The sequence below is a fragment of the Elgaria multicarinata genome, chromosome 3 (assembly GCF_023053635.1).
Source record: "Elgaria multicarinata webbii isolate HBS135686 ecotype San Diego chromosome 3, rElgMul1.1.pri, whole genome shotgun sequence".
Classification (NCBI taxonomy): domain Eukaryota; kingdom Metazoa; phylum Chordata; class Lepidosauria; order Squamata; family Anguidae; genus Elgaria; species Elgaria multicarinata.
In genome coordinates, this window is record NC_086173.1 from 8,656,991 (window position 1) to 8,682,946 (window position 25,956).

At 44.3% G+C, this 25,956-nt stretch overlaps 1 protein-coding gene and 1 pseudogene across 3 annotated transcripts in view; one reads left to right on the forward strand and one right to left on the reverse strand.

Annotated features, from left to right (window-relative positions):
- Window positions 1-42: 42 nt before the first annotated feature.
- Window positions 43-24,386, reverse strand: LOC134393904 (terminal nucleotidyltransferase 5C-like; annotated as a pseudogene).
- A 70-nt stretch (window positions 24,387-24,456) lies between these two features.
- The window catches only part of SPRYD3 (SPRY domain containing 3), a 61,958-nt gene continuing 60,458 nt past the window's right edge, over window positions 24,457-25,956 (forward strand). For 2 of the 3 annotated variants that reach the window (XM_063119217.1, XM_063119219.1), the window contains exon 1: window positions 24,457-24,565. In XM_063119217.1, the coding sequence (XP_062975287.1) occupies window positions 24,539-24,565 (27 nt within the window). In that variant the 5' untranslated portion in view covers window positions 24,457-24,538. The remainder of the gene's footprint in view (window positions 24,566-25,956) is intronic. The other variant, XM_063119218.1, reaches the window with a different exon arrangement.

The following is a 25,956-nucleotide window of genomic DNA, read 5'->3' on the forward strand; positions in this document are numbered from 1 at the left end:
TCCCGCCGCGGACTGAGCGCCGCGCTGCAGCCCCGGTGCGCCTTAAATGCCGCGCCCAGCCCGCGAACTGCCGGCCTCCTTCCCCGCCAGGTGTAGCCGGCCTGGCTGGAAAGTCGCCAGCCGGCAGGGTGTGGCTGCGGGCTACCAAGAGTCAGCTGGCATTCATTCCCCCCCCCCTTCCTCCCCGTTATAATTACCGTTCGTGGCATTGGGGATGGTGTTTTGCTCTACCAGAACTCTTGAACGCAAGAAGGGATATCAGGTTCAGCATTTGCCTTCGTTCGTGTGCCTCATTCACCACTCTGTTAGACAAGTTCTTGGCCCTTAGGACGAGATCCAATTCAGCCCCCAAGAACTACACAAGCTAAGAACTGTTGGGTTTGTGAGCAACTAGGGAAAAAAAGATGCAGGTAATAAATTACTTCCAGTCCCTGTAGCCTAACCTATTGGACTTCAAAAATGAAACAGGGTGGTTATGCTAACAACTCTGTGCAAGGTTATTAGGTAGTCATATTTGCGTCTGTCCTCTTCAGCAAAGTGGTTCTGCTGGGGTGTCTCTCATTTACGCTGCTGTTCCAGAATGTCTGGGAAGTCAATGAAGAACCTAGAGCAGATGGCTGTATTTCAAGAGCCCCCCTTCCCTAATTTCCTCAAGGTTCTTCTTGGTAGTTATCAGTCTGTTCTTAAGGTGATAAAAGGCTTCCTCAAAGTCACCATACACACTTTCTCCAATCACTGTTGGGTAGAAGTGCTCAGACATTGGGTTTTCTGAGCAATCATAATAAAAAAAGCAGGGAATCCAGTATTATTTAAAAAGAATCTAAACTCAAACTGCCACCTTATGCGAGCCACAAACTTGAGCCCTATATTTCTGCCATGCTTGTTGGAGAGAGGTTAAGCTCCATCTGTCAATTTCAGTGTACACCTTCACCAACTTTTCAATATAGGCTTCCTTGTGGGTCATAGGGGTAATTTTTAGTTTGTTCACTCTTTCAGACAAGAAGTTTAAAAGGGACTGCAAAACCACGTCTCTGAGTAACTTAAGAGAGAGAGCAAGTCACATTCAACTCAGAGGGGTTAATACTGAGGAGACAGGCATGCCAACACCGGAAAACTGCCGAGATCAGAGATAAAGACTGATCTCTTCTGGTGGAATTTTAAGATGTTTTTAGAATGTTTTAACAATGTATATTATGTTTTAATTTAGTTTTATGTATTTTACTGTTTACGGTTGTTCCCCGCCTTGATCAAAATGGAGAGGCGGGTAAGAATTTTTTTATTATTTTTTTTCTCAAGTTCTCCTAGGGTTGCATCTCTGCCATGTTACTCCTGTGTAGAGTAGACCCATTGAAATTAATGGGACTTGTTAGATTGACATTGGCGACATCCCCTAGATCGCACTGACAGCCAGAACCTATGCGTGTTTACTTGGGAGTAGTAAGCCCACAGTGTTCAATGGCCATTTATTCAGAGGTAAGTGTACAATCCAAAGGACTTGCTTTGGAGTTCTGGGGGATTAGATTTTTGGGTTGACTTTTTATTTGTAAATTCACCCCAAAAGAGTGTGACTTAAAAAGTAATAAAACTTCTGCCCTTCCTGCAGTGGGGAGCAACTAGAGGCCCAAATCCAGCTAAGATACAATTCTTTATATTTGTAGTCAATTACGCTGAGGCAGTGTATCTCAGCCACCTTTGGAATAGCCCAGTTAACTCGAACACTGGTAGTGTAATCCTATTGTACATGTCTACTCAGAATTAAGTCCCATAGAGTTCAGTGGGGCTTACTCCCAGGTGAATGGGTATAGTTTTGCAGCATAATAATCCCGTTTTCCTTAGGGGGATGATTTAAGCTGACAAAGTCCTTGGATGAACGGGAGTGGTGGGCTTCCTGGATTCAAGTGCAGCAATCAGACAAGGAAAATCCTGGTTTTATCAGGTTGCCAGCTCCCCCCTCCCCCCTTAAGAGTTCCTATGTTGTAATACACAAAATGGTCAGAAACCAGCAAGAGACCATTTTCAGAGCATGGAGATTCTGTGAAACTGCAATGATCAAACTACAAGATAGTGCAGAACACTGTTACTGACCTCGGTGGGATTGCTGCTGAACAGTTAACTGAGCTGAATGAGACATACTCAACAGGTGCAGCATTCCCTGAGTACAGGGATGCAGTGATCAGAAACGTTTCACCTGTTGGATTTTGCCCTGTCACAAAGCTGTTAAATGTGGCAATGGGTGAGGAAAGAGGAGACAAGAGCCTTACCCTGAGCACGGTGTGCTCCTTTGTGGTTTCAAGCACCAGTTAGTGGGAATAAATTGCTGACACTTGTAACATGTGAATGCTGCAGGATGGTAATTAGATAACATATGGCAGCTAACCACAAAATTGAAGCATAAGGCTTGAACAAGTTCTTTAACCTTTCCTCTTATTCCATATTCTTTTCGTCTTTTCCTGCAGTGCTCCCATCCATTTTTAGTCTGCCTGCTTCTACATTTTTTAACAGCAGTCTGGATTTTCCTGGCATGGAAATAAGGGTGGGTGGGTGGAGCTTTGCCAGCTAAATTTCTGCATTATGGTTTTTATTAAAAGGTGCAGGTCTGGTTTTTAAAAGGTGGCACCTCTACACCAGAGTTTCCCTTCTACCCTGTTCTTCCTATGATGCACCCTCCTTTTCTTCTTGCTCCTAAGTTTCCCTCTATCATAACACTTTTGAAACTGCATGACGGAAGCAATAGAAGTGACGAGAATAGTAAGATTCTCCTTTAGATTAAATACAAGGTACGTTCCTTTGTGAATTTTGGTGGTGAGCTAGCCTCCTTCCAGCCCAATGCCTTATAGGTTTTCTCAGAAGCAAGTCCAAATGAGTTCAGCTGGGCTTTCTCCCAAGTAACTGCAGCAACGTTGCAGTCCAATTTGTCTTCCTTCCAGGTAAGCATGCAAAAGATTGCCTAAGACATGCTTATGTGGGAGTGATCTCTACCTAAGTCAGTGGCATGACTGAGTCAGTCTACATCGGTTTGGGCTGCACATTCACTAAATATTCAGCTATTCCTCTGAGGAGGCTAATGGGGACAGGGTTGCCCCATTTTATCCTTACATCAACCCTAGGGTGACCATATGAAAAGAAGGACAGCTCCTGTATCTTTAACAGTTGCATAGAAAAGGGAATTTCAGCAGGTGTCGTTTGTATATATGCAGAACCTGGTGAGATTCCCTCTTCATCACAACAGTTAAAGCTGCAGGAGCGATACTAGAGTGACCAGATTTAAAAGAGGGCTGGGCACCTGCAGCTTTAACTGGTGTGATGAAGAGGGAATTTCACCAGGGGCTGCATGCAGACATACAACACCTGCTGAAATTCCCTTTTCAATACAACTGTTAAAGATACAAGAGCCCTGTCCTCCTTTCCATATGGTCACCCTAAACAACCCTGTGAAGCAGATTAGTCTTCCCCATGTCCCTTCCAGTTTAGTTAATCTAGTTCTCTGGGAATCATTTTGAAATGGTTTCATTTATAAACAAAAGCCCACAAGGAGCCAAGATTTCCTGGCCAGAGTCCTTTTGTTTTCTCCTGCTGTTCCTTGGGACTTGGAGATGGGGGTCTTCCTCTCTCCCTCTCCAAATTATATTCCGTTTCAGTCCAGACAGAATGCTTGGAATAGTTCAAGTTTCCAGTCCATCTCTGTTGTGTAATCCAATTGCCCAGCTATTTCTCTCCTTGGCCAGTTCTTTTCCTTAAAACAAAACATCACTTCTGTTGTTTTTGAAAAGCTGCTCTTAAGACTCCTGTGACTCTGACAGCTCTGAATATCGGCTGGAGCCAAGATGGGTCTGCCCTGTGAGGGGAGCAAATGGTATGGTTAGAGTAGGCCCTCTGTAGTAATTTGTATAGGTCCCATAGTGTATACGAATGTAAGAAGACAAGTCCTGTTGGATCAGACTAAAGCTTCATCTTTCATCAACATCCTCTTTCCCACAGTGGCTAGGCAGATGCTTCCAAAAGCCTGACTGGAAAACAAAGATATTTGGTTTGTCTGCCTCCAGGCCATCTTGCAATTAAAGCAGGAAGCTTTCGACCATCTTTCCTTCTCTTTGAAGTTCCCACTGAACTTTGGTTATATCAAACCCCTATTTCTGTATCTCACAAACTGAACGGAGACTTGGAGGAAAAAGGCTATCAATGGCTTCTAGTCCTGATGGCCAAGTGCAGCCTCCAGTATCAGAGGCAATAAGCCTGTATACACTAGTTGCTGGGGAACATGGGTGGGGGGGTGCTATTGCACCATGTACTGCTTGTGGGTTTCCTGTCGACAGCTGGATGGCCACTGGGTGATCAGAATGCTGGACTAGATGGACCCTCTGATCCAGCAGGGCTCTTACGTTGTTATGAAATGTAGGAGCAAAAATAAAAAAGGAGGCGTGGCCTCTGACTGTGGATGAAGTATATGACATTGACTTCGCCCCGATGAAGATTAACAACTGACCAAGAAAAGGCCTGCCTGGCTGCTATGCCTTTAAGCAGCAGATTTGATCTGCAGCTATTAGCTTGGGTGAAACTTCACAACATGGAGATGATCATGATCACATGCTAACCTCTGCCCAGCTGGGTGTTGTTCAAGAAACAAGGTCTTGCAAAGAGGTTGGCAGTCCTAATGCAAAACTGCAGCTGAGCTCAGGGAGATGGGATGTAATCGAAGACATGGTTGTAATATAGGATTGCCAACTGGTCGGGGAGTGGGGAAACAGCCTGGCTGGTCTTATGCATTTGCGAAGTTTGTTCTGCAGAAATCAGGAGGCAAAACTGACGATGCAAACATGACCACTTGCTAACTACTGCATATCAGGAGGCAGCCATTGGATGCAGCCTTATGCTAGTACTTCTAGGGTGCCTGTTTGGCCAGGGGGGGAAATCCTTCAGCTGGCTGACGAATGCTGGGAGTTATAGGACTTTTTTCTGTCTAAACGTGCACCCTTATTCATCATGTAGAGGAGAGAATTTTGGCAGAAGAAATGCAGAAAAAGTGGGAAAATAGGCCAACATTTTATCTTCTTCCCAAAGTTGAAAGGTGTAGGAGGCTGCCCTTTTAATGAATTCGGTCTCCTTAGTGAGGCTTCATGAGATTTATCTCCGAATAAGTGTGCATTGCTAGACTTGCAGCCTTGAACTAAAGCTCTCTTTTCCTCTCCAACTCATGTTCAGCGGCACGTTGCATATTCGGAAGAGATGACCCAAAACACTCCGAGTGCACATGTCCTTTTATAGCCTTATATAGCAAGACCTTTGCAGAAGCCTTTTTGCACTCCCATAGGCGGGATTCCAAAGGAATCTGTGCTCTCGACTTTTGGCACCAGATCGCCCTTGTGCTGTGAAAGAGACACAGCTCTTGGGAGCTGGGAGGAACGCTCCCTGACCCACAGAAATGGAGCAGGCGAATGAGATAATTTCCAGGAACGGCCCCCTGGAACTGTAGGCCCTACTTGGCTGGAATGGCAGTGTTGTCGGGTGCAGCAGAAAAAATGCTGGGGAAAGAAAGCACGTGAGGTGAGTGCAGGCAAGGAAAGAAGTGGGCTCAGCCTCAGGCCCTGTTGGAGCTGCATCTGGAATTCCAATCCACAGTGATCTTGGAACAGTTGCCGGAACTAAGGGGGATTGATTCATGGAGGAGAAGGCTACCAGTCAAGCTACTAGTCCTGATGGCTATATGTTAACCTCCAATTTCAGAGGCAGTAATGTTCCCCAGTGTACCAGTTGCTGGGGAACATCAGTTGGAGGGTGCTGCTGCACTCATGTCTTTCTTGTGGGACTATCTACCACCAACCCCCCTGTGGGAAGGATCCAGGAGAGAGGGGAAGTTAGATTAGGATCCAACCAGTACCTGCTCATGTTCCCAGCTGGGCTCTTCCTGTCCTCAAGTCCATCTTCCACCAATTGCCCTGTGGGAAGGATCCTGATGATTTTTTAATGGATTTTAACAAAAGAAAGAGAAAGAATTGTTAACACTATTGTGATTTTATTATTTTCATTGTACTTAGAAGCTGCCTTGGTAGGAATTGCATCCTGGAAGGTGACATATAAATAATTGTGAAAATAAAAATAATAATGAAATGAGCAGCCTCAACCCTTGTCTTTTACACACCCAAAAACACTTCTGGCAACTGGCCGAGAGGATGGGTCTTTTCCCCCCTGACTGGTTGGCACCACTCCCATGAGTCTTCTGTTTACCCAAAGGCCAACAAGCTTCGAAGGTGACCTCAGAGAAGAGGGAAGGGGGGGTCTGTACATGGGGAGAGGAGGGGACTGGGGATGCCTGCTTACAGCAAATCCTTCGGCCTCTGCAGTCTCCTTCCCTCCCGCTCCACAGAACCCCAGCTAGACGGGCACAAAAAAACCTGTCTAATAAAAATGCAGGACAAGAGGAGCGTGGTGGCAAAGACCGTCTCTGCGCTTCTCCTGCTCTGCCCAGGATGCCTGTCAGTCTCTGAGTTTGGAGGCTGATAGGCATTCCAATAGGATTGTGCTCTTAAACTACTTTTATACACTTAGACCACAATTCTATGGATGTATAGACAGAAAAAACTCCTACATTTCCCAGCATTCCCTTGCCAGCACATTGTAGGAGTTGTTGGCCTTTTTTCTGTCTAAACATGCATAGGATCGCATTCTCAATCCTAAAATCTCTGAAGCTGTTCACAATACATATATCATAGAATATAAAACCAATGTTAAAAAAAGAACTATATATATATTATATAAAATTAAAACAATGTATGAGAACGATATATAAAATTACAACAAATAAAATAATAAAATAATGCAGTGTCAAAGTCCATTACAAGTCAGGTAAAGTGTGTAAACAAATATATCAAGTGTGTAACACATATCAAGATGTTTAAAGCTCATCACAGTTTCTGTCTCAATGCATGGCAAAGTGTTCTGGAAGGTGGATATTACTGAGAAGGCCCAATTATATACAAATAATATACAAATCACTCGTCTTCAACCATTCTCGCTCGCTGCCCCCTATGCCTGGCATTCTCTTCCAGTGCATTTGCGGACCACAATGTCAATTTCTGTTTTTAAATCTCACTTGAAAACATTTCTTTTCTTGAAAGCTTTTTAACCGTAGCGTGGTCATACTAGTCTATACTTAGTTTTAATGTCCCCTACCCCTATTGGTTTTTCCCCTCCCTCCCCTGTCTGTTACGGTGATTTTAAGATTGTTAGCCATATGGCAGATTGTCTTGTTTTGTTTTATTCTGTACAGCGCCATGAAAATTGATGGCGCTTTATCTATATAAATAAAAATGTAAATGTTCGTTTGAAACAGACGTTATATCTCCGAAAGTTCTTCACTGATTGCTTTGAAATTTTGACACAACGTTGCATTCGAATACGCGAGCGTTGTTATGTAACTATGTTCTATATGGGGACAAAAGTTTGTCTTGAAATCGAAGAAATAGGCCTCCTAAAAACCAGTCCTGCTGATCATTGTGACATCGCCAACCAGTAGGCCAATCCACTGCCTCTGCCTCCTCTCCTATTTGCATGTTCTCTCCTATTTGCTCTTATAGGTCATTGTGACATCGCCAACCAGTAGGCCAATCCACTGCCTCTGCCTTCTCTCCTGCATGTTCTCTCCTATTTGCTCTTATAGGTCATTGTGACATCGCCAACCAGTAGGCCAATCCACTGCCTCTGCCTCCTCTCCTATTTGCATGTTCTCTCACAATTGGCTGAGTGAATATAGATGTCACACCTGTGACAGTTACACGTTCTGAAGAAAGGTAACTGCCAGGAGTTTCCACTAACCTCACCGTAAAAACATCCTTTTTAAAAAACCAAACAGGAGGCCAATCCACTGCCTCTGCCCCCTCTCCTATTTGCATGTTCTCTCACAATTGGCTGAGTGAATATAGATGTCACACCTGTGACAGTTACACGTTCTGAAGAAAGGTAACTGCCAGGAGTTTCCACTAACCTCACCGTAAAAACATCCTTTTTTAAAAACCAAACAGTAGGCCAATCCACTGCCTCTGCCTCCTCTCCTATTTGCATGTTCTCTCACAAAACTTTGCAACTGCACGCGGCTTGCAGTAAAAAAATTACTGAGCAACGTCATAGAAGGAACAATCTTGACAGGACCTTTCAAAGGTGAAAATGTCCTCATTCCTCGCATTCCTATGATTCCAACAGATATGTCATTTCAATTTAGGAGATTGCAATTCCCAATTCGATTGGCGTTTGCAATCACCATCAACAAAGCTCAGGGCCAATCTTTAGAATTGTGCGGTTTAGATCTAGACACAGATTGCTTCTCACATGGACAATTCTATGTTGCGTGTTCTAGAGTCGGCAAACCAGACAATCTCTATATCTACACAGACAATGGAACAACTAAAAATATTGTATATCCACAAGCATTGTGAAATTAAACATATTAGAAACATCCGCTTTGTCTTTTCTTTCTTTTTAATTTAACCAGACTGAGCCACAGCAATGCGTGGCAGGGTACAGCTAGTAAATAAATAAATAAATAATATACCTGGCAGCATTTTATTGGTTGTGGAACAACCAATAAGGCTCCCTCAGAAGATCTCAGGGGTCAACTGGGTGTATGCAGGAGAAGGAGGTCAGCTAGGTATCCTGGTCTTGAGTTTTTTTTAGGGCTTTGTATGTCAACAACAAAACTTTGAACATGGCTCAGTAGCTAATAGACAGGCAGTGCAGTTCTTAGTGATTAATTGTCTCAGTGTCAAATTTGGTTTCCATTGGGGTTGGGAAGAAGGCTTTAATTAGTGCCTTCCTTTGATTCTTTATAAATTTTTAAAAGAGCACTTTTTCTCCATAAAAATGGAAAAGGAATAATAGGAGGAAACTGGTAATTAAAGCTACCTCCCCTCCTAGGAAAAGAAACAGACACTGGAGCAATTGAAAGGCTATCCATTAGTAATTTTGCCACCACAATCAATAGGGAAATATAAGCCGGACCTAAAGACAGAAAACATATAAGTAACATTGGAAAGGGGGCTTACGTGTGAGTAAACTTCATAGAAGGATCTGGGCCACGGGGAAGGGCAGCACTGGATAATGTTGCAGTATATTAAGCACTGTGTGAAGCCTCCATTTTAACTGAACTTCCAGGTAATTGTAGAAAACCAATGTAAGGGCTGTAAGATGGACTCAACCAAGGTTAACATTTTCTGTTTATATTTCTGGCAGGAAACCAAGGAACAGAATTACAGCAAGATCACTCAATGTTATAAATTCAAAGAACTGAAAATAGAGCAAATGACTTGCTTGTCATGGCTAGAAAATCAGTGTCCTTTGACATGAGTCTGGCATTGCTTCTCTTCTGCAGTATGACTAAGCATTTATATAATATATTCTAGCAGGGGTAAACCCTTGAGTTTAAGTTACAAATTCACTGATGCACCAACATATTTATTTATATGTATTATCCAGACAAGACAGAGGTGCTTACTGTCAAATGCCCGAAATCTGGGTTCGGAAGGGTGTCAACCAGTTCTGGATGGGGTTACACTCCTCTTGAAAGACTGTGGACCTCAAACAGAGCAGATTTAATACAACCTTAACATCCCTAATAATGGCTCACAGGTAGGGTGACCATATGAAAAGGAGGACAGGGCTCCTGTATCTTTAACAGTTGCATAGAAAAGGGAATTTCAGCAGGTGTCATTTGTATATATGGAGAACCTGGTGAAATTTCTTCTTCATCACAACATTTAAAGGCGCAGGTGCCCTGCCCTCTTTTAAATCTGGTCACAGTATAGCTGCGGTATAGCTCCTGCAGCTTTAACTGTTGTGATGAAGAAATTTCACCAGGTGCGACATGCACACAAATGACACCTGCTGAAATTCCCTTTTCTATGCAACTGTTAAAGATACAAGAGCCCTGTCCTCCTTTTCATAGGGTCACCCTACTTAACCTTTCCATACCATTTGGATTATGTGTAAATTTGTAAACGCTTTACATCTTCTCTCAAACCAGGGCTGAGGAACCCGTGGCCCTCAGCCTAATTTAATGTGGCCCTTGCCCTAATTTCATGCAGGTGAGGGGAGCTAGGAAGATGAGTCCTCAAAAGTAACTTTGGCTGTTGCTAAATTTCTTACAGTGGCGGCCAGGATTAGAGCTCTCTGTGTATTAGATGAAAGTTGATAATAGCTCTAACTGTATGATGTTTCATGTTTGATTCTTGTTTTTTCATGGATCTATGGATTGCAATAAAGAAGTATGGTATGGTATGGGGAGCCTAGGGGGGAGGGGTGGAAATTGGGCAAAGCTGGAATGGAGTTGGGGAAGAGCTCTGCAAGAGATCATAGAATCATAGAATAGCAGAGTTGGAAGGGGTCGATAAGGCCATCGAGTCCAACCCCCTGCTCAATGCAGAGCTCAATCAGCTCAGACTTCTGGCAAGAGTGATTTGCCCCTCTTCCAGCAGCTTGTTCCATGGTTTGGAAGAGGGAGAGCGCAGGGCAGCCCCAACCCAATTTTGTTTCCAGCCCTGCCTGTTGACTTGTGACCTCTGACAGATTACCCTTGAGGGCACATGGGCCCCATCACAAAAAAGTTCCAAAGATTTGCTGATCCTAAAGGGTTTCTCCACCATCACCACCATCATCATCATTATCATCATCATCAATCATCTCTATTTTCTCACACATGGCGGTTTTTCTAGATGAACATGACAGCCATTGCTAAGTCCTGGAGCCCGTCTACACTTGTCTAGATGAAACGTAACAAGTTGGCAGAGATGACGTCAGCAGTCACGTGATGCTGTTGTTGTTACGTTTCTTCTGACTTTTAAAACCGTTCCACTTTGTTAAAATCGTTTTAAAACTAACAATGTGCCCCAACCTTTCGTTGTATTCAATGCCGTCTTTCAAAGTCATGTCTCGTGACCATGGTCTTTGCTTCCTGATTAGGACAAGTGAGGGCTTTTCTAGGGGAGGGAGAGCTGGCACAACGCGACGAGGGGGAGGGGGAGGGGGAGGGGGAGGGAGGGCGGTGAAAGAGGGGACAGAGGCTTAATTTTTTTAAAAAACCGCTTATCTTTCGGGGCGCACGTGGCCCCTTTAAGACGCTGCAGGGCTTCCCTCGTCCCTACGCGTCGCCCCACCTCCCTGCCGGCTTATCCCGGCAGGTCTAGCTCAGAGTCACCGGAAGAAGGAGGTTTACTTCAGAGCCGGTATGAGCCTAATGAAGAACGTTCTAAAGAAGAGTGTGCCGGGGTAAAACGATAGAAGAAAAGGTATTTCGATTGACTGGGCTCAAGTTGCATTTTGTAACGTAGCAAGGGAGGACACAACAATGCACTTAAACAACGGTGTAATGAATAGTGTAGATCCTGCCCTGCTGTCTTTTGCTGATTCAGAAATTTCCTGACTATTGAACATGTTTCAAGTATGACTGCTTTCTGGATGTTGGTGTGGATGTATTTTGGTAAGCCCCATTTCTGAAGTTTTTTTTGTAAAAACAACAACAACACATTTTTTTCCTGTTACCATAGTTCTTTAATTTCCTTAGCCAGTGGTGTATACTTTTCTCTCTTTTTCTACAACATTTTTGTCATTAGGTATTGCTATGTCATTGAGGTAGGTGTTTTTTTCTTTTTTGTCTATAACTGTTATGTCTGGTCGATTGCAAAGTGTTGTCTTGTCAATATGAATTGTTCTGTCCCAGTATATTTTATGATCTCCACTTTCCAAGATTGTTTCAGGTGGGTGTGTATAGTATGGTGTAGGATGTTTGATAAGGTTGAATTTGACAGCCATTTGTTGGTGAATTATTTTTGCAGCTGTATTGTGTCTGTCTGTATAGTCTATTCCAGCTAGAATTTTACATCTTCCTGTTATTGTTGTTATGAGTATTAGTATTGCCAGGGAGTGAGTGAAACACTCGTGAGATGGCCACCAATTTGGATGGCTTTAAAAGGGGGCTGGATAAATTCCTGGAGGAGAAGGCTATCAATGCCTACTAGCCCTGATGGTTATGTGCTACCTCCAGTATCATAGGCAGTAGGCCTGCATACACCAGTTGCTGGGGAACATGGGTGGGAGGGTGCCGTTGCACCATTTCCTGCTTTGTTGGTCCCTGGTCGACAGCTGTTTGGCCATTATGTGAATAGAGTGCTGGACTACATGGACCCTCGGTCTGATCCAGCATGGTGCTTCTTATGATCTGCCTCGGGGCCAAAATCACTTCACTGGCTTTGAGTACAACGTACTTTTACTTACCTGTGAAATGGATGATGGGGGGAGGGGGCGTGCAGAAAGTAGAGTAAGTTTAGAAGCAGAACTCAAGTTCAAAATATTTGAGGAATCCTGGCCTAAGGCTGCTTAGTAAATTCATGATTGTAGTGAGGCCTTGCCAAAATATGGATTGTCACCTCACTGGGAACGCTGAATTAGATCACAAGTCCCAGTTTGTATCAGGTCCTTTTATCGGAAGATCTAAAGACGGTAGTGCACACGCTGGTAACTCGAGGCTTGACTTCTGCAATGCACTCTACATAGGGCTACCTTTGTGCCTAGTCCAGAAACTTCAACTAGTTTAGAGTGACCATATGAAAAGGAGGACAGGGCTCCTGTATCTTTAAAGTTGTATAGAAAAGGGAATTTCAGCAAGTATCATCTGAATGCATGTAGCACCTGGTGAAATTTTGTCTCCATCATAACAGTTAAAGCTGCAGGAGGACTGCCCTCTTGACCAGATACAAAAGAGAGGAGGGTGCCTGCTGCTTTAACTATTGCTATGAAGAGGGAATTTCACCAGATGCTGTTTACATACAAATAACACCTGCTGAAAATCCCTTTTCTCTACAACTGTTAAAGATACAGGAGCCCTGTCCTCCTTTTCATATGGTCACCCTAAACTAGTTCAAAATATGGCAGCCAGGTTGGTTACCGGTAAACCTAGGGGTGACCACATTACACCACTTTTAAAATCTCTTCACTGGCTGCCAATTAGTTTCCAGGCAAAGTATAAAGTGTTGGTTATCACCTTTAAAGCCCTACATGGTTTGGGTCCAGGCTACCTGCGGGATCGCCTCCTCCCGTACAATCCGCCCCGCAGACTCAGGTCCTCTGGGAAGAATTTACTCCAGCCAACAAAAACAAGGCTGACAACTGTTACCCAGAGGACCTTCTCTTCTGCTGCTCCCAGTTTGTGGAATGGCTTGCCGGGAGAGATTTGTCAACTTAACAGTCTTCCAGAATTTAAGAAAGCCATAAAGACTGATCTCTTCCGGCAGGCCTACCCAGTTGAAGTTTAAGATGCCTTTTTTAATGGTGTGCTGCTTTTAATGATGCACTGGTTTTAAACGTTTGAATTAGTTGTATGTATTTTATGGTGTTTTTATTATTGTTGTACCCCGCCTCGATCCAGAGGGAGAGGCGGGCAACAAATATTTATCAATGGAACCTTCTCAAACTGGGGAGAGGCAACGAGTGGGGTGCCGCAGGGCTCAGTCCTGGGCCCAGTGCTCTTCAACATTTTTATTAATGATTTGGACGAGGAGGTGCAGGGAACACTGATCAAATTTGCAGATGACACCAAATTGGGTGGGATAGCTAATACCCTGGAAGACAGAAACAAACTTCAAAGTGATCTTGATAGGCTGGAGTGCTGGGCTGAAAACAACAGGATGAAATTTAATAGGGATAAATGCCAAGTTCTACATTTAGGGAATAGAAACCAAATGCACAGTTACAAGATGGGGGACACTTGGCTCAGCAATACTACAAACGAGAAAGATCTTGGAATTGTTGTAGATCGCAAGCTGAATATGAGCCAACAGTGCGATATGGCTGCAAGAAAGGCCAATGCTATTTTGGGCTGCATTAATAGAAGTATAGCTTCCAAATCACGTGAGGTACTGGTTCCTCTCTATTCGGCCCTGGTTAGGCCTCATCTAGAGTATTGCGTCCAGTTCTGGGCTCCACAATTCAAGAAGGTCGCAGACGAGCTGGAGCATGTTCAGAAGAGGGCAACCAGGATGATCAGAGGTCTAGAAACAAAGCCCTTTGAAGAGAGACTGAAAGAACTGGGCATGTTTAGCCTGGAGAAGAGAAGATTGAGGGGAGACATGATAGCACTCTTCAAATACTTAAAAGGTTGTCACACAGAGGAGGGCCAGGATCTCTTCTCGATCCTCCCAGAGTGCAGGACACGGAATAACGGACTCAAGTTAAAGGAAGCCAGATTCCGGCTGGACATCAGGAAAAACTTCCTGACTGTTAGAGCAGTGCGACAATGGAATCAGCTACCTAGGGAGGTTGTGGGCTCTCCCACACTAGAGGCGTTCAAGAGGCAGCTGGACAACCATCTGTCAGGGATGCTTTAGGGTGGATTCCTGCATTGAGCAGGGGGTTGGACTCGATGGCCTTGTAGGCCCCTTCCAACTCTGCTATTCTATGATTCTATGATTCTATGAAATAAATTATTATTATTATTATTATTATTATTATTATCATCATCATCTAGGTCACTGGATGTTTCTGGGAAGTTCACAAGCAGGGCATGATATGTTGCAGCATACCTTCCTTCCTTCCCCCACCCCCCACCCCAAAAGAGCAATGGGGGGACTGATTTTCTGAGGTTATCTATAATGTTTATAGCATGGCTGGGAATTGATCCATGTAATCTTGCTCATGGCTCGACCACCAAATCACAAGCCCCCTGAGACATAGTGAGCAGGTGTTTTGCTGGGACCGATGGACTTTTACATCACCAATAAGAACACAGTCAGAATAATTATTGAACATGAGCACGGTTGACTCCGGCTCTGCCAAAGTATCTCTTTACAGGGCTTGATTTCCATCTGTGCTCGGTCTCAAACCTCCCAGTGGGCCATTGGAAGAGGTGCAGTTAATGAACACTGAAGTGGTTATTGATTAGACTTTTATTTAATGATTGCCGATTATTACACTCCCGGGATAAAAGGGCTGTAGCTTTGGCAAGAGAGCCTTTTCTAGGTTTTTACTGCTACATGTTGGCACATTTAGCTTCTACGCATTGAGGTTGGGCATCTGGGTGCGCCTTGCACTTCGGAGTTCTGCATTACTGTAGCTTGGCCTTTTTGTTTTCCAGGACAGGCTCTCAGTTCTATGCTAATTCCCCCTTGAGAACTGGCAAGTTAAATGGCTGTAGAGCTTTAAGGGCACTACTGCTTTTAAAAAAAACCCAACTCTCACTGTTCAGATAGACTGAACTGGAACTGTTCAGCCAAAATCCACCAAGCAGCTGATTGCTGCCCTCCACCATCATAATCTAACTTTCTTCCCCCCCCCGTATTTTCAGTGGCTGAATGTGCTTTTCTGTGTTAAGCTGCATGCACAAGGCTAACGAGAAGCTGCCGTGGTGCACTCTGCCTGGCCTGCTGGCCTGATTAAGAGCTCCATCACACCAGCGATTTATCACACACTCGCCATGCCTGGTGTGCAGTTTTTCAGCTGCGCCAAGTTTGGTCACTTTATCTTTAAAATTTACGTAGATGTAAGCATTTTTGTTGCAAAAAATGCTCGTTCCCTGGTGTACCAAGTCCAATTCAGCACACAAGGAGGAGAGGAGATGAACTATGGGTCAAACAACGTTTATTCTGCAGAATAAAGAGACACAAGGAGATAATTGCTGCAAAGCATGTGCCTACCTCGCAAGGGAGGTAGCTAGGTTTTATACACTAACTTCTCTGGTGTCAAATATGTAGACACCATCTAACAGGAAATTTCTAGCTGAAAAGAGAAGACATGGCATGTTCTTTTGGCAAGCATCAACACAAAGAGATAGGTACTGGATGTTCTTTAAGAGAACATTCACTTGATTTTACTTATCCGAAGAATGGCTTCTCATAGACATTTTGCAACATTTCGTTAGCAACTACCGTAGCAACTCTGGTTCGGAGCTGGGCACTTTTCTAACATTTTGGTTACCTTGGAGCAAAGGAGGGGACCTGACCACCTTTACAAAAGAAATCAAAATGATTGTTCATCTGCCCACCCTTTGAAACTAGCAAAACACACCTTCGCTCCTCCTCGCTGGTAAACCTTTCCCAAGGGGCAGGGATTGAGATTTCAACGGCATAGTGTTTATTTATTTATTACATTTATATACCGCCCCATAGCCGAAGCTCTCTGGGCGGTTTACAAAAGTTAAAAACAATGAACATTAAAAACAAATATACAAAAATTTAAAACCATCAAATGCATAAAAACAACAATATCCATTTAAAACAACTATTCTGCGGTCAGTTAAAAAAAAACACAACTCCCCCCCCCCTTCAGCCTATGTTGTTAACTGCCTGGGAGAAGAGATATTTATTTAGCACTCCAGGTGAAAAGATACATGAGCTGAAAGAGAGCAACAATGCACAGATGTGAAAGTGCCCGGTGCTCGACTCGCTAAGGAAACAGAGGGGGAACCGCAGGTGAAAACTGGATTAAAAAGACTAGGTGTGATGGAGTTAAGTGCCCAAGGAAATTTATGTCTGTTGAAAACAGGATTCATTATTTCATAGTGAAAAGAAAACTTTACATAATTTAACATTATTTCAATAGCTGTCAATATATTACATCAACCTTCCCCAACTCATGTGTCACAGTCAAACACATCTGGAGGACACCAGGCAGGGAAGATACATGATCTTGGGTGACCATTTCCAGCCTCAGTCTGGATTCCACCAGGGTAGGTACCCCTGTTTTCCGGGCCTATCTCCCCTGCCAGTTTTGAGTGCATTTAAGAATGACATTTAACTCAAAGTTCATTGCTCCTGATAACTTTTGCAGAAGCAAGGGTTTGTTAGTTATCATTCCTATTATGAAGTGGGTCTTTTCCTCCTGTTTGGGGGAGAATGGGGGTAGAGAACCTCTTTATAGGTGCTATGAAAACAGTTTGTTGTGGTAAACCAAGCACATGTTGGATATGAAAAATCCAAGGTGTGAAACTTAGGGCCGTATAAGAAGTGATCTTCCGTGGGGTTTTCTCCTAGAAAGCTAATGCAGCCACTGGCCGGATCAACACTACTGCTTTAAAGCGCTTTATAACAGTTTTATAGCGCTTTAAAGCAGTTAAAGCGCTTTATAACTGTTATGAAGTGCTTTAAAGCAGAAGTGTAGATCCTGGGTCTCTCAGTTTGATTTAGATGGGGGGGAGGGCCCCCCATCATTTCCCCATATCCAAATCATCTCTCCTGAGTGGCTAGTTACCCTGTGCAGGAAAGCATAAAAGGTACCATATGGTTACATGTATCTTTTGCTCTGCAGGAGTCATGCATATAAACAGCTCTTGGAAGAGCGGGAAGGCTCCAGTTGTGGGTTTACTGCCGTTTCACCTTGTTTGTCTGTCAAATGAGGCAGGAAACAATGTGTGATGCCCCAGCCAAGCTCTTCAGCTCCAACTGCTTTTTAAGGCAGAACTATCGAGGTTGATTAACAATCCAACTTAGAAGCAGAACTTAAAGCAGAGCTGGTTTAAGCCTCATGTCTGAATATTTAAGGTTGCTAACTGTCCAGGGGGGCAGAAGGTCAAACCTGTTCTTGGGCTTTTAATAGCAACTTGATGTACAGAAATCGAGGGATGTTTGAAGGAGGAGAACCTCTCCTTGTATACACCTGCCTGAATAGTAAGATCTGCTAAGCGGGGAGAAGGGTCTCCTCTGCGTCCCACTGTTGGGAACTGTATATTACATTTACATAGAGAAATGAGAGAGGGCCTTTTTGGCTGTGAGGTCCTAGTTATGAAATTTATTTGTTTTTATTTATTATTGCATTTATATCCTGCCTTTTTTCCTCCTTAATGAATCCAATGCGGCATACATAATCCTCCTCCTCTCCATTTTATTCTCACAACAACAACCCTGTGAGGTGGGTTGGGCTGAGAGTCTGTGACTGGCCCAAAGTCACCCAGTGGGTTTTCATGGCTGAGTGGGGACTAGAACCCGGATCTCCCAACTCCCAGTCCGACACTTTAGCCATTACGCCACACTGGCTCCCTTAGAGGCCTGATTGGCACCTGGCTTTATTTTGGGACCAAGTTAGGTTTTGGGATGTCATTGACTCTAGCGGGCCTTCTCTGTAGTGGCACCCACCATCTGGAAAACCCTCCCTCATCTGGTTCAGAAAATGGAAAAAGTTACATCCTTTAAACACCTCCTGAAAACACATCTTTTCACACAGTCTTTCCCTGGGCTGTTACTGCTGCTGGGATTATTTTGGTTTTACATGGTATTTTTTAAAAAACCTTTTAAAGCTTTATATTAAGTCTTGATTTGCTGTATTTTACAGTTTTAATTGTGAAGTTTCCAGAGGGCCTCAGCTATTGGGCAGTATAAAAATATAATACATAAATAAATAATGCTCAGTTTAATTTGCTTGTATTATTAGTGCCGACCTTATATTTATGATGCAGGCACTGGACAGTGGTTTATTATTGTTTTATAGTTTTATAATGAACTGTTTTATTGATTGATTGTATCCCTCCCTATTGAGATAGGGCGGGTTGAGAATATTTTAATAAAAAATAAAATCTATTGCTCAGTGAGTGTAAGAAATGTTCATTTGGTTCCTAAACTGCTGCACGCAAGCCATACATTTTTCCTTTGTGTGGATTGCAGGTCTTACTTGTTAAGATGTGCTTTCTTTCTCCAAATGATGGTGCTATATAAATAATGGTGCTATATAAATAAATAATAATAATAATAATAATAACAAATGCCTCATCTACTGTACCTGCAACTGCCATGCTAGTAGGTGCCTATGATATTATTATCTGTTGTGTTGTCACTGATAACTCACTTTTCTGCCCAAAGAATACTATCGGTATATCTAGTAAGTCCTGGCTACTTTGTTGAACAGCGGCTTTTATCTGGTGATATGAAGGATCGAACCTGAGACCTTCAGAATGCCAAGCATGCAAATTACCACTGAGCCACGCTCCCTAATTTATTTATTTATTTATTTTATTTTATGCATTTCTAATTGGCAGTAAAGACCCTTCTTTTCTGATAAGTTAGACCTAGACAGAGCCTTCACAATTATGGCACCCAGCCTGTAGAACTCACTACCCTAAGAGGGATATCACATTCCATCTGTGTTACTTTTTTTTCATCAGCAAGTTGAAATGTATTTCTTTAGGGAGGTTTTTTTTAATGCATCGTTAGAGGGTTAAGTTTTATTTTAATTGGCGTTAAAGATATGTTGTTTTAATTCTTTGTCTCATTACAGCTCCTCTGCTCCGGTAATAGTGTGCACATCCTATCCACATTGTCAAAAGGGAGGATCAACAGCAGAATAGATGTCCTTCCCACAGGGTGAACCATTTGGGGCTGAATGAGTCTCAGGCTGGGATGCAGGGGGCTGCCTGCCAGCAGTGTGTGGGGCCATTGCCAGCATGGACCCTCCCACACTAGGGTGACCATATGAAAAGGAGGACAGGGCTCCTGTATCTTTAACAGTTGTAGAGAAAAGGGATTTTCAGCAGGTGTTATTTGTATGTAAACAGCATCTGGTGAAATTCCCTCTTCATAGCAATAGTTAAAGCAGCAGGCACCCTCCTCTCTTTTGTGTCTGGTCAAGAGGGCAGTCCTCCTGCAGCTTTAACTGTTATGATGGAGACAAAATTTCACCAGGTGCTACATGCATTCAGATGATACTTGCTGAAATTCCCTTTTCTATACAACTTTAAAGATACAGGAGCCCTGTCCTCCTTTTCATATGGTCACTCTACTCCCACACACACATTTTCACATACACACACCTTCCCCCGCCCTACCTCTTCAGCTGATGCATGCAGAGAAAAGGACTTATCTTTGTTCTGCAGCAGAGCAAAGCCTTCCCCCCTCTCGGTGGTGGGGCAGGGGAAAGGAGTGGGGCCTGGGGAAGAAATTTGGTGGGCCAGATGGGAAATCCCTGTGGGCCGTATTCTTTCCATGGGCCAGAGCTTCCTCATGCCTGCTTAGGTCTTCATAGGACTAAGCCATATATTATACACACATACACACACATACATATATATTAAAAAGACATTTGCATTTTAAGGGAATGTGAGATTGAAATACCTTTGGTGGGGCATGGCATCAGAACCTGTGAAAGTGGCCTCAAACATTTGTGTTATCCAAGGTAGAAAATTCGAATAGCGCCCATCAGCATAAAGAAAAGAAAATTGTAAATAAACAGGACAATTCTGTGCATGTTTATTTGGAAGTAAGTCCCAATGTGTTCAGTGGGCCTTGCTCCCTATTAAATGTGCCTAGGATTACAGCCTCAACAGAGAGAGCAAGCCTCACATTTAACACAGTAGGTCTGTTTTCTGCCTTTTAATTAGAGTGACCATACGAAAAGGAGGACAGGGCTCCTGTATCTTTAACAGTTGCACAGAAAAGGGGATTTCAGCAGGTGTCATTTGTACGCATGCAGCACCTGGTGAAATTCCCTCTTCATCACAACAGTTAAAGCTGCAGGAGCTATACTAGAGTGACCAGATTTAAAAGAGGGCAGGGCACTTGCAGCTTTAACTGTTGTGATGAAGAGGAAATTTCACCAGGTTCTCCATATATACAAATGATGCTTGCTGAAATTTCCTTTTCTATGCAACTGTTAAAGGAGCCCTGTCCTCCTTTTCATATGGTCGCCCTACTTTTAATGGCACCCAAAACCTGCCCAAAGAGGCATTCGGGACCAGCCGTGTGCCTTGCTAACCATCCTACAACAAATCCCTAACATCTACTATTTCCTTTGTCAAATAGTGGGAAATAAACATTCCCTTGATTTAGCACAATGCTGCAGCAAATGCCAACTCCATGGATGGAGAGAAAGCCCAGCAGATTGAGATTTCCTGGGTGGGCGAGCAGCCAGGAGGCCTGTCATCTGCATTTTGCCTGACAGCCAGAGCTTCCTTGTTTTCCTTCTCTGCTCTGCAGCTTCTAGGCTCAGGAATAAGAATAGAGAAGTGTTTCTGAGCCTTGTTTCCAAACCGATGCTCAGAATCCTGGTGCGTTGCTTGGCTTTTTGAATTGCATAGCCACTGCAGGCTGTCAAGTAACCGCTTGCTCTTAGCTCTTCTCAATGCAGAGTGGCGAAAGGCGTTCCACTCCACAGCAGCTGGCATGGAAGCCTCACTGCAGCTCTGTATTAGATGCACAAGGTTTTCTACAGTGTCAGCCATGGACCAACATCATTTCAAGCTGCTTGTGGATATGGGAAGGGTAGAAATGTCTTGGAATGGGCTTCTACACTTGCCAAAGAGGATTCAACAATGCCCCTCTTAACCAAGACGTGAGCATAGTGGGAACAGCCTGGAGAGGAAGAGGAAAACGGAGAGAGGGTTAGCAGATCGAGGAGCAGTGCTATATATGTTTTGATAGAAAAAAGTCCTACAATTCCAACATTCCCCAGACAGCCTTATTTGCCCTTTCAGCATGCAAAGCAAGTCAGGCAGTACTGATTATTGCTCTGAGGTTTGTTAGTTAAAGGGTAGACACCGTTTTGGGATATGCTAAATATTTTTCTAAATATCTCTCTGCAGCTTGTATTGATCTTTCTGCTGCTCTGGACTCTACTAATAGAGACAGATGATGTGGCAATTGACAAAGTACAAATATTGATTGTAGCCCTTTGACATTGATACTGAAGTTATGTAGTGAAACACACACACAAAAGCTTATGCCAGAATAAATTTGTTAGTCTTTAAGATGCCACAATACTCTCTGCTGGTTTTGCTGCAATAGATTAGTGACCCCTCTGAAAGCACACAGATATTAATACAGATACATAACCAAATAACTCAGACCTGTTGGTCAAACCAAGAATTACCCAACCTGGTGCCCTCCAGATGTTTTGGACTTCCAACTCCCAGCCTGCATTGCAAATGGTTTGGAATGCTGGGAGTTGTAGCCCAAAACATCTGGAGGGCACCAAGTTAGAGAAGGCTAGTCTACCCATGGTGCAGAAAATACTTGTGATATAGTCAAATTGCAGCAGCTGCAGTGTCTTGCCTTGGTTCTGCAACTTTAAAATGGGTATAATCCCTTCCCCTGCGTTGACACTTCTCAGCTTCATTTCAGTCAGCTGAGCCTTGGTAATCCACCAGCCTCTGGCCTTAGAAGAGGTTTTGAATGATGACCAGTTGGATCATAGGCAGCCCAAGCTTTTGCAGTCTGTAACTCCTGTTGTCTATTGTATGACTTGTGTGCTGTGTGGATTCCTGGACTCCAATTGTACCTGTAGTATGCTGGGGCGGAGGGAGCTGGGGTAGTATTACAATGAGGTGTAGTGATGCTGCCTTGCAGATTTGTGGACTGCAGGTGGAATGATGTGAGGAAGAATGAACTACAAAACAGTTTGCATCTCAAATTTTATTTATTATTACATTTATATCACACCATTTTTCCTCTTTCAGGGCACCCAAAGTAGTGTACATGATGCTTCTCCTCTCCATTTTATCCTTACAACAACCCTGTGAGGTAGGTTAGGCTGAGAATCAGTGACTGGCCCAATGTCATAAAAAGTTGCTTATGGGCTGCAAATATTTAAAAGGCCAAAACTATGCACATTTACTCAGAAATAAGGCCATATGAGTCCAATCCTAACAACTGTGCTAAAGATTCCAATTAAAACCTGAAACATTTATACGAACTGAGCACTTCTGCCTACAGACTACAATACACCATGCAGTCTGAGGTGTGTTCACTAAGAAGTAATTTCCATTGTGTTCAATGGGGCTTACTCTCAGGAAAGTATGCACTAATCTTACATTGCTCAAACTCAAGCAGCAGTCCTGTGGCAGCATATTAACCCATGTATTGTAACACACATTTTTTATGGGCCAGAGTCTAATTTGATGTTTTATCCTGGAGATAAAAATATTTGCCTTTTACGTTACCATAGGATTCCTGCATCTGATGACATGGACAGTGTCCATGAATGCATATGCCAGAATAAATTTCTTAGTCCAATTTTATGCATGTCTACTCAGAGGTAAGTCCCATTGAGTTCAATGGAGCTTACTCCCAGGTAAGTGAGTATTGAATTGCAGCACTACTTTTTAAGGTGCCACACGACTCTGGAGTTGGTTTTGATGCAGCACTGTGTAAATGGTTATTCTTGGTTTTGCTAAAACAGACTAACAGCTATTCTAGAATAAGATCAAGCATGTTTTCATTATAAAGTCAGGGTGGGGAAGAATGGATGCCCCCTGGATGCTCTAGTTCCTGAGGGCATATCTACGCTGCATCTGTTTTACACAGGAATAGGAAAACCCATCTGAAATCCTGGAGAACTGTTACCAGTAGATGTGGACCCATGGGGTACTATTCAATGTTAGTCCCACGTTAGAGTTGACCCTTTGAAATGAATAGGGGTTAAGTCAGTTGTCTCATTCATTTCAATGGGTCTACTCTGCGTAGGACTAATGTGGGATACTACCCCATGGTCTGACTTGATGTAATGCAGCTTCCCCGCAGATTTCTGAGCACTGTACTTGCACCGCCAGCTCTGCACAGAACTACTAGGGTGACCATATGAAAAGGAGGACAGGGCTACTGTATCTTTAATAGTTGTATTGAAAAGGGAATTTCAGCAGATGTCATTTGTATGTATGGGGAACCTGTGGAAATTTCCTCTTCATCACAACAGTTAAAGCCGCAGGAGCTATACTAGAGTGACCAGATTCAAAAGAGGGCAGGGCACCTGCAGCTTTAACTGTTGTGATGAAGAGGAAATTCCACCAGGTTTCCCATATATACAAATGACACCTGCTGAAATTTCCTTTTCAATACAACTGTTAAAGATACAGGAGCCCTGTACTCCTTTTCATATGGTCACCCTAGAACTACAGCCCCCAGGATCCTCCTCTAAGGAACAAGAATCACTATTAAACCAGTTTATGCGGTGTACATGTGCCCTAGAACATCAGGAGAAGAGATTTGGGGAATATTTTACAGCCTTCCTCAAGTTAGTGCCCCCTCCAGATGTGTTGAACTAAAACTCCCAGCATCCCCCAGCCAGCACAACGCATCTGGAGAGCACCAGTTTGGGGAAGGGTGGTTTATACTAGAATTCCTCAGCTGAATCTGTCCAGCTCTCACCCACTGCGACGGAGCCCCGTCCCCTTTGGAATCCTCCGGCTGCTACGCCGCAACCCTTCCCTCCTTACGTTACAATCGCTAACTTCACCTTCGGAAACCTCCGCCCCTAGAGAACGGCGTCACCCCCCCCCTCCCTTCCCATTCATACCGAGAACGAACGTCCACCGCCCCTCCCCTTTTCCCTCATTCACCTCCTTCCCTCGTGATCCCGGGCGAGCAGGAAGCCACGCCCCCTCGCCTCCTGATTGGCTCGCCGCGGCAACGGGGCTTTGCGACATGCCTCAGCGCCATCGGCGGAGGACAGGCCAAGATAGGGGCGGGAGGAAGGGAGGGAGGGGCCGAGCCCCGGGGAGCCCGGATGTGAACTGGCTGGCAGGAGAGCGAGCCGAGGAGGAACCGGACTAGTGGCAGGAGGAGAACGAGGCTGGGCAGGGGCGGGGCCCATGGAGGGAGAGCGAGGGCCTCTCAGGGTAAGGACGGCGTTGGGGAGGTATGTGGGTGGGGGGAGACCCTGGGGGGCTCCCCTTTAAGGGTGCGAGTGAGGGGGGCTGCTTTGGGTTGGAAATGCCGGGTGGGTGAAGAGGCAACTTTCTTTCTGACAGGAGGGGCGGGAAATAAAAGAACTGCAGAGATTAGAATTTGCGTTCTCCCGGCCTGGAAGCCCTAAACCGTGTTCAGTGATTAGGGGGCAGGCACTCTGTGCAACCTCAGAGGCACATACTCTGTACGACCTCAGAGGCATTCTCTTCCTGATTAACACCCCCCCCCCCCATATCCATGCTTCAGCCCTGGCACTGAATACCTGTTGCTGGAGTGATGATTTAAACCCTCACTCGTATTTAAGCCCTGGATTGAGAAGAGGTCTAAGGCCATAGCTAGACCTAAGGGTTATCCCTGGATCGTCCAGAGGTCAAACCTGTTCATCTAGGTGACACATAGGGGATCCAGTGCTCAGGCAAGGGCGAACCCTGGATGATCCCTGGATAAACCTTCGGTCTAGCTGTGGCCTAAGAGGGGTGGTGGCTTTAAATGGCTTCATCTTGCTTTTACTCCAAGGCGCTTAAGGTGACATTTTAATTTCCCAACAACCCTGTGAGGTAGGTTAGGTAGTGAAAGAGATGGGGGGAGGGGACCTGCTCAAGGCTATTCGGTGAGCTTCATCGTTAGAAGTTTATTTTATTTTTTTGCTCAGCATGGTTTTATTACATACACACCTTGTATTCTAGCCACTCCAGCACACTGGCTGGGATCCTGGGTGTTCTGTAGGTGCAGAGAAGTTGTAGCTGCCTGGGGAAAGGAGAAACGTGAGAACTAAAAGGAAAAGGAAGGATAAGGAAGAGTAAGCACAATGGCAGGTGTGTGCCCAGGTCCACACCTGTAGTAGGGAACCCGGTGCCCTCCAGATGTTGTTGGACTACAACTCCCATAGCCCCTTAGGTACACCCTGCTGGAGGGGGTGATGGGAGATGTAGTCCGACACATCAGAAGGTCACCAGGTTGTCTGCCCCTGGTCTAAGCACTGTTCTGAGAAGAGAGTGCCCAGATCCCAGAAGTAGCACGGGGGCCCCATATTTTAGGAGATGGACAGCATTTCAAAGTTTGGGTGGTAGATAGGCAGAAGAGGGCATGGGAAGTTAAGAATTAACCTGAGTGGGCTAGCATAGAGGTAAGTTGCAACGTGCCAATATTTGCAGTAGAGAAGTTCTGTTAAAATCCACACTCTGCTATGAAAGTCATGGAGCGGCTTTGAGCTGTCTCCCAGTGCAATCTACCTGGTGGGGGAGGACTTTGTTTATGTTAAGCGTTCTGTATTCCACTCTTTAGCCCAAGGGTTAAGGGTGCAATCCTACGTATGTTTAGA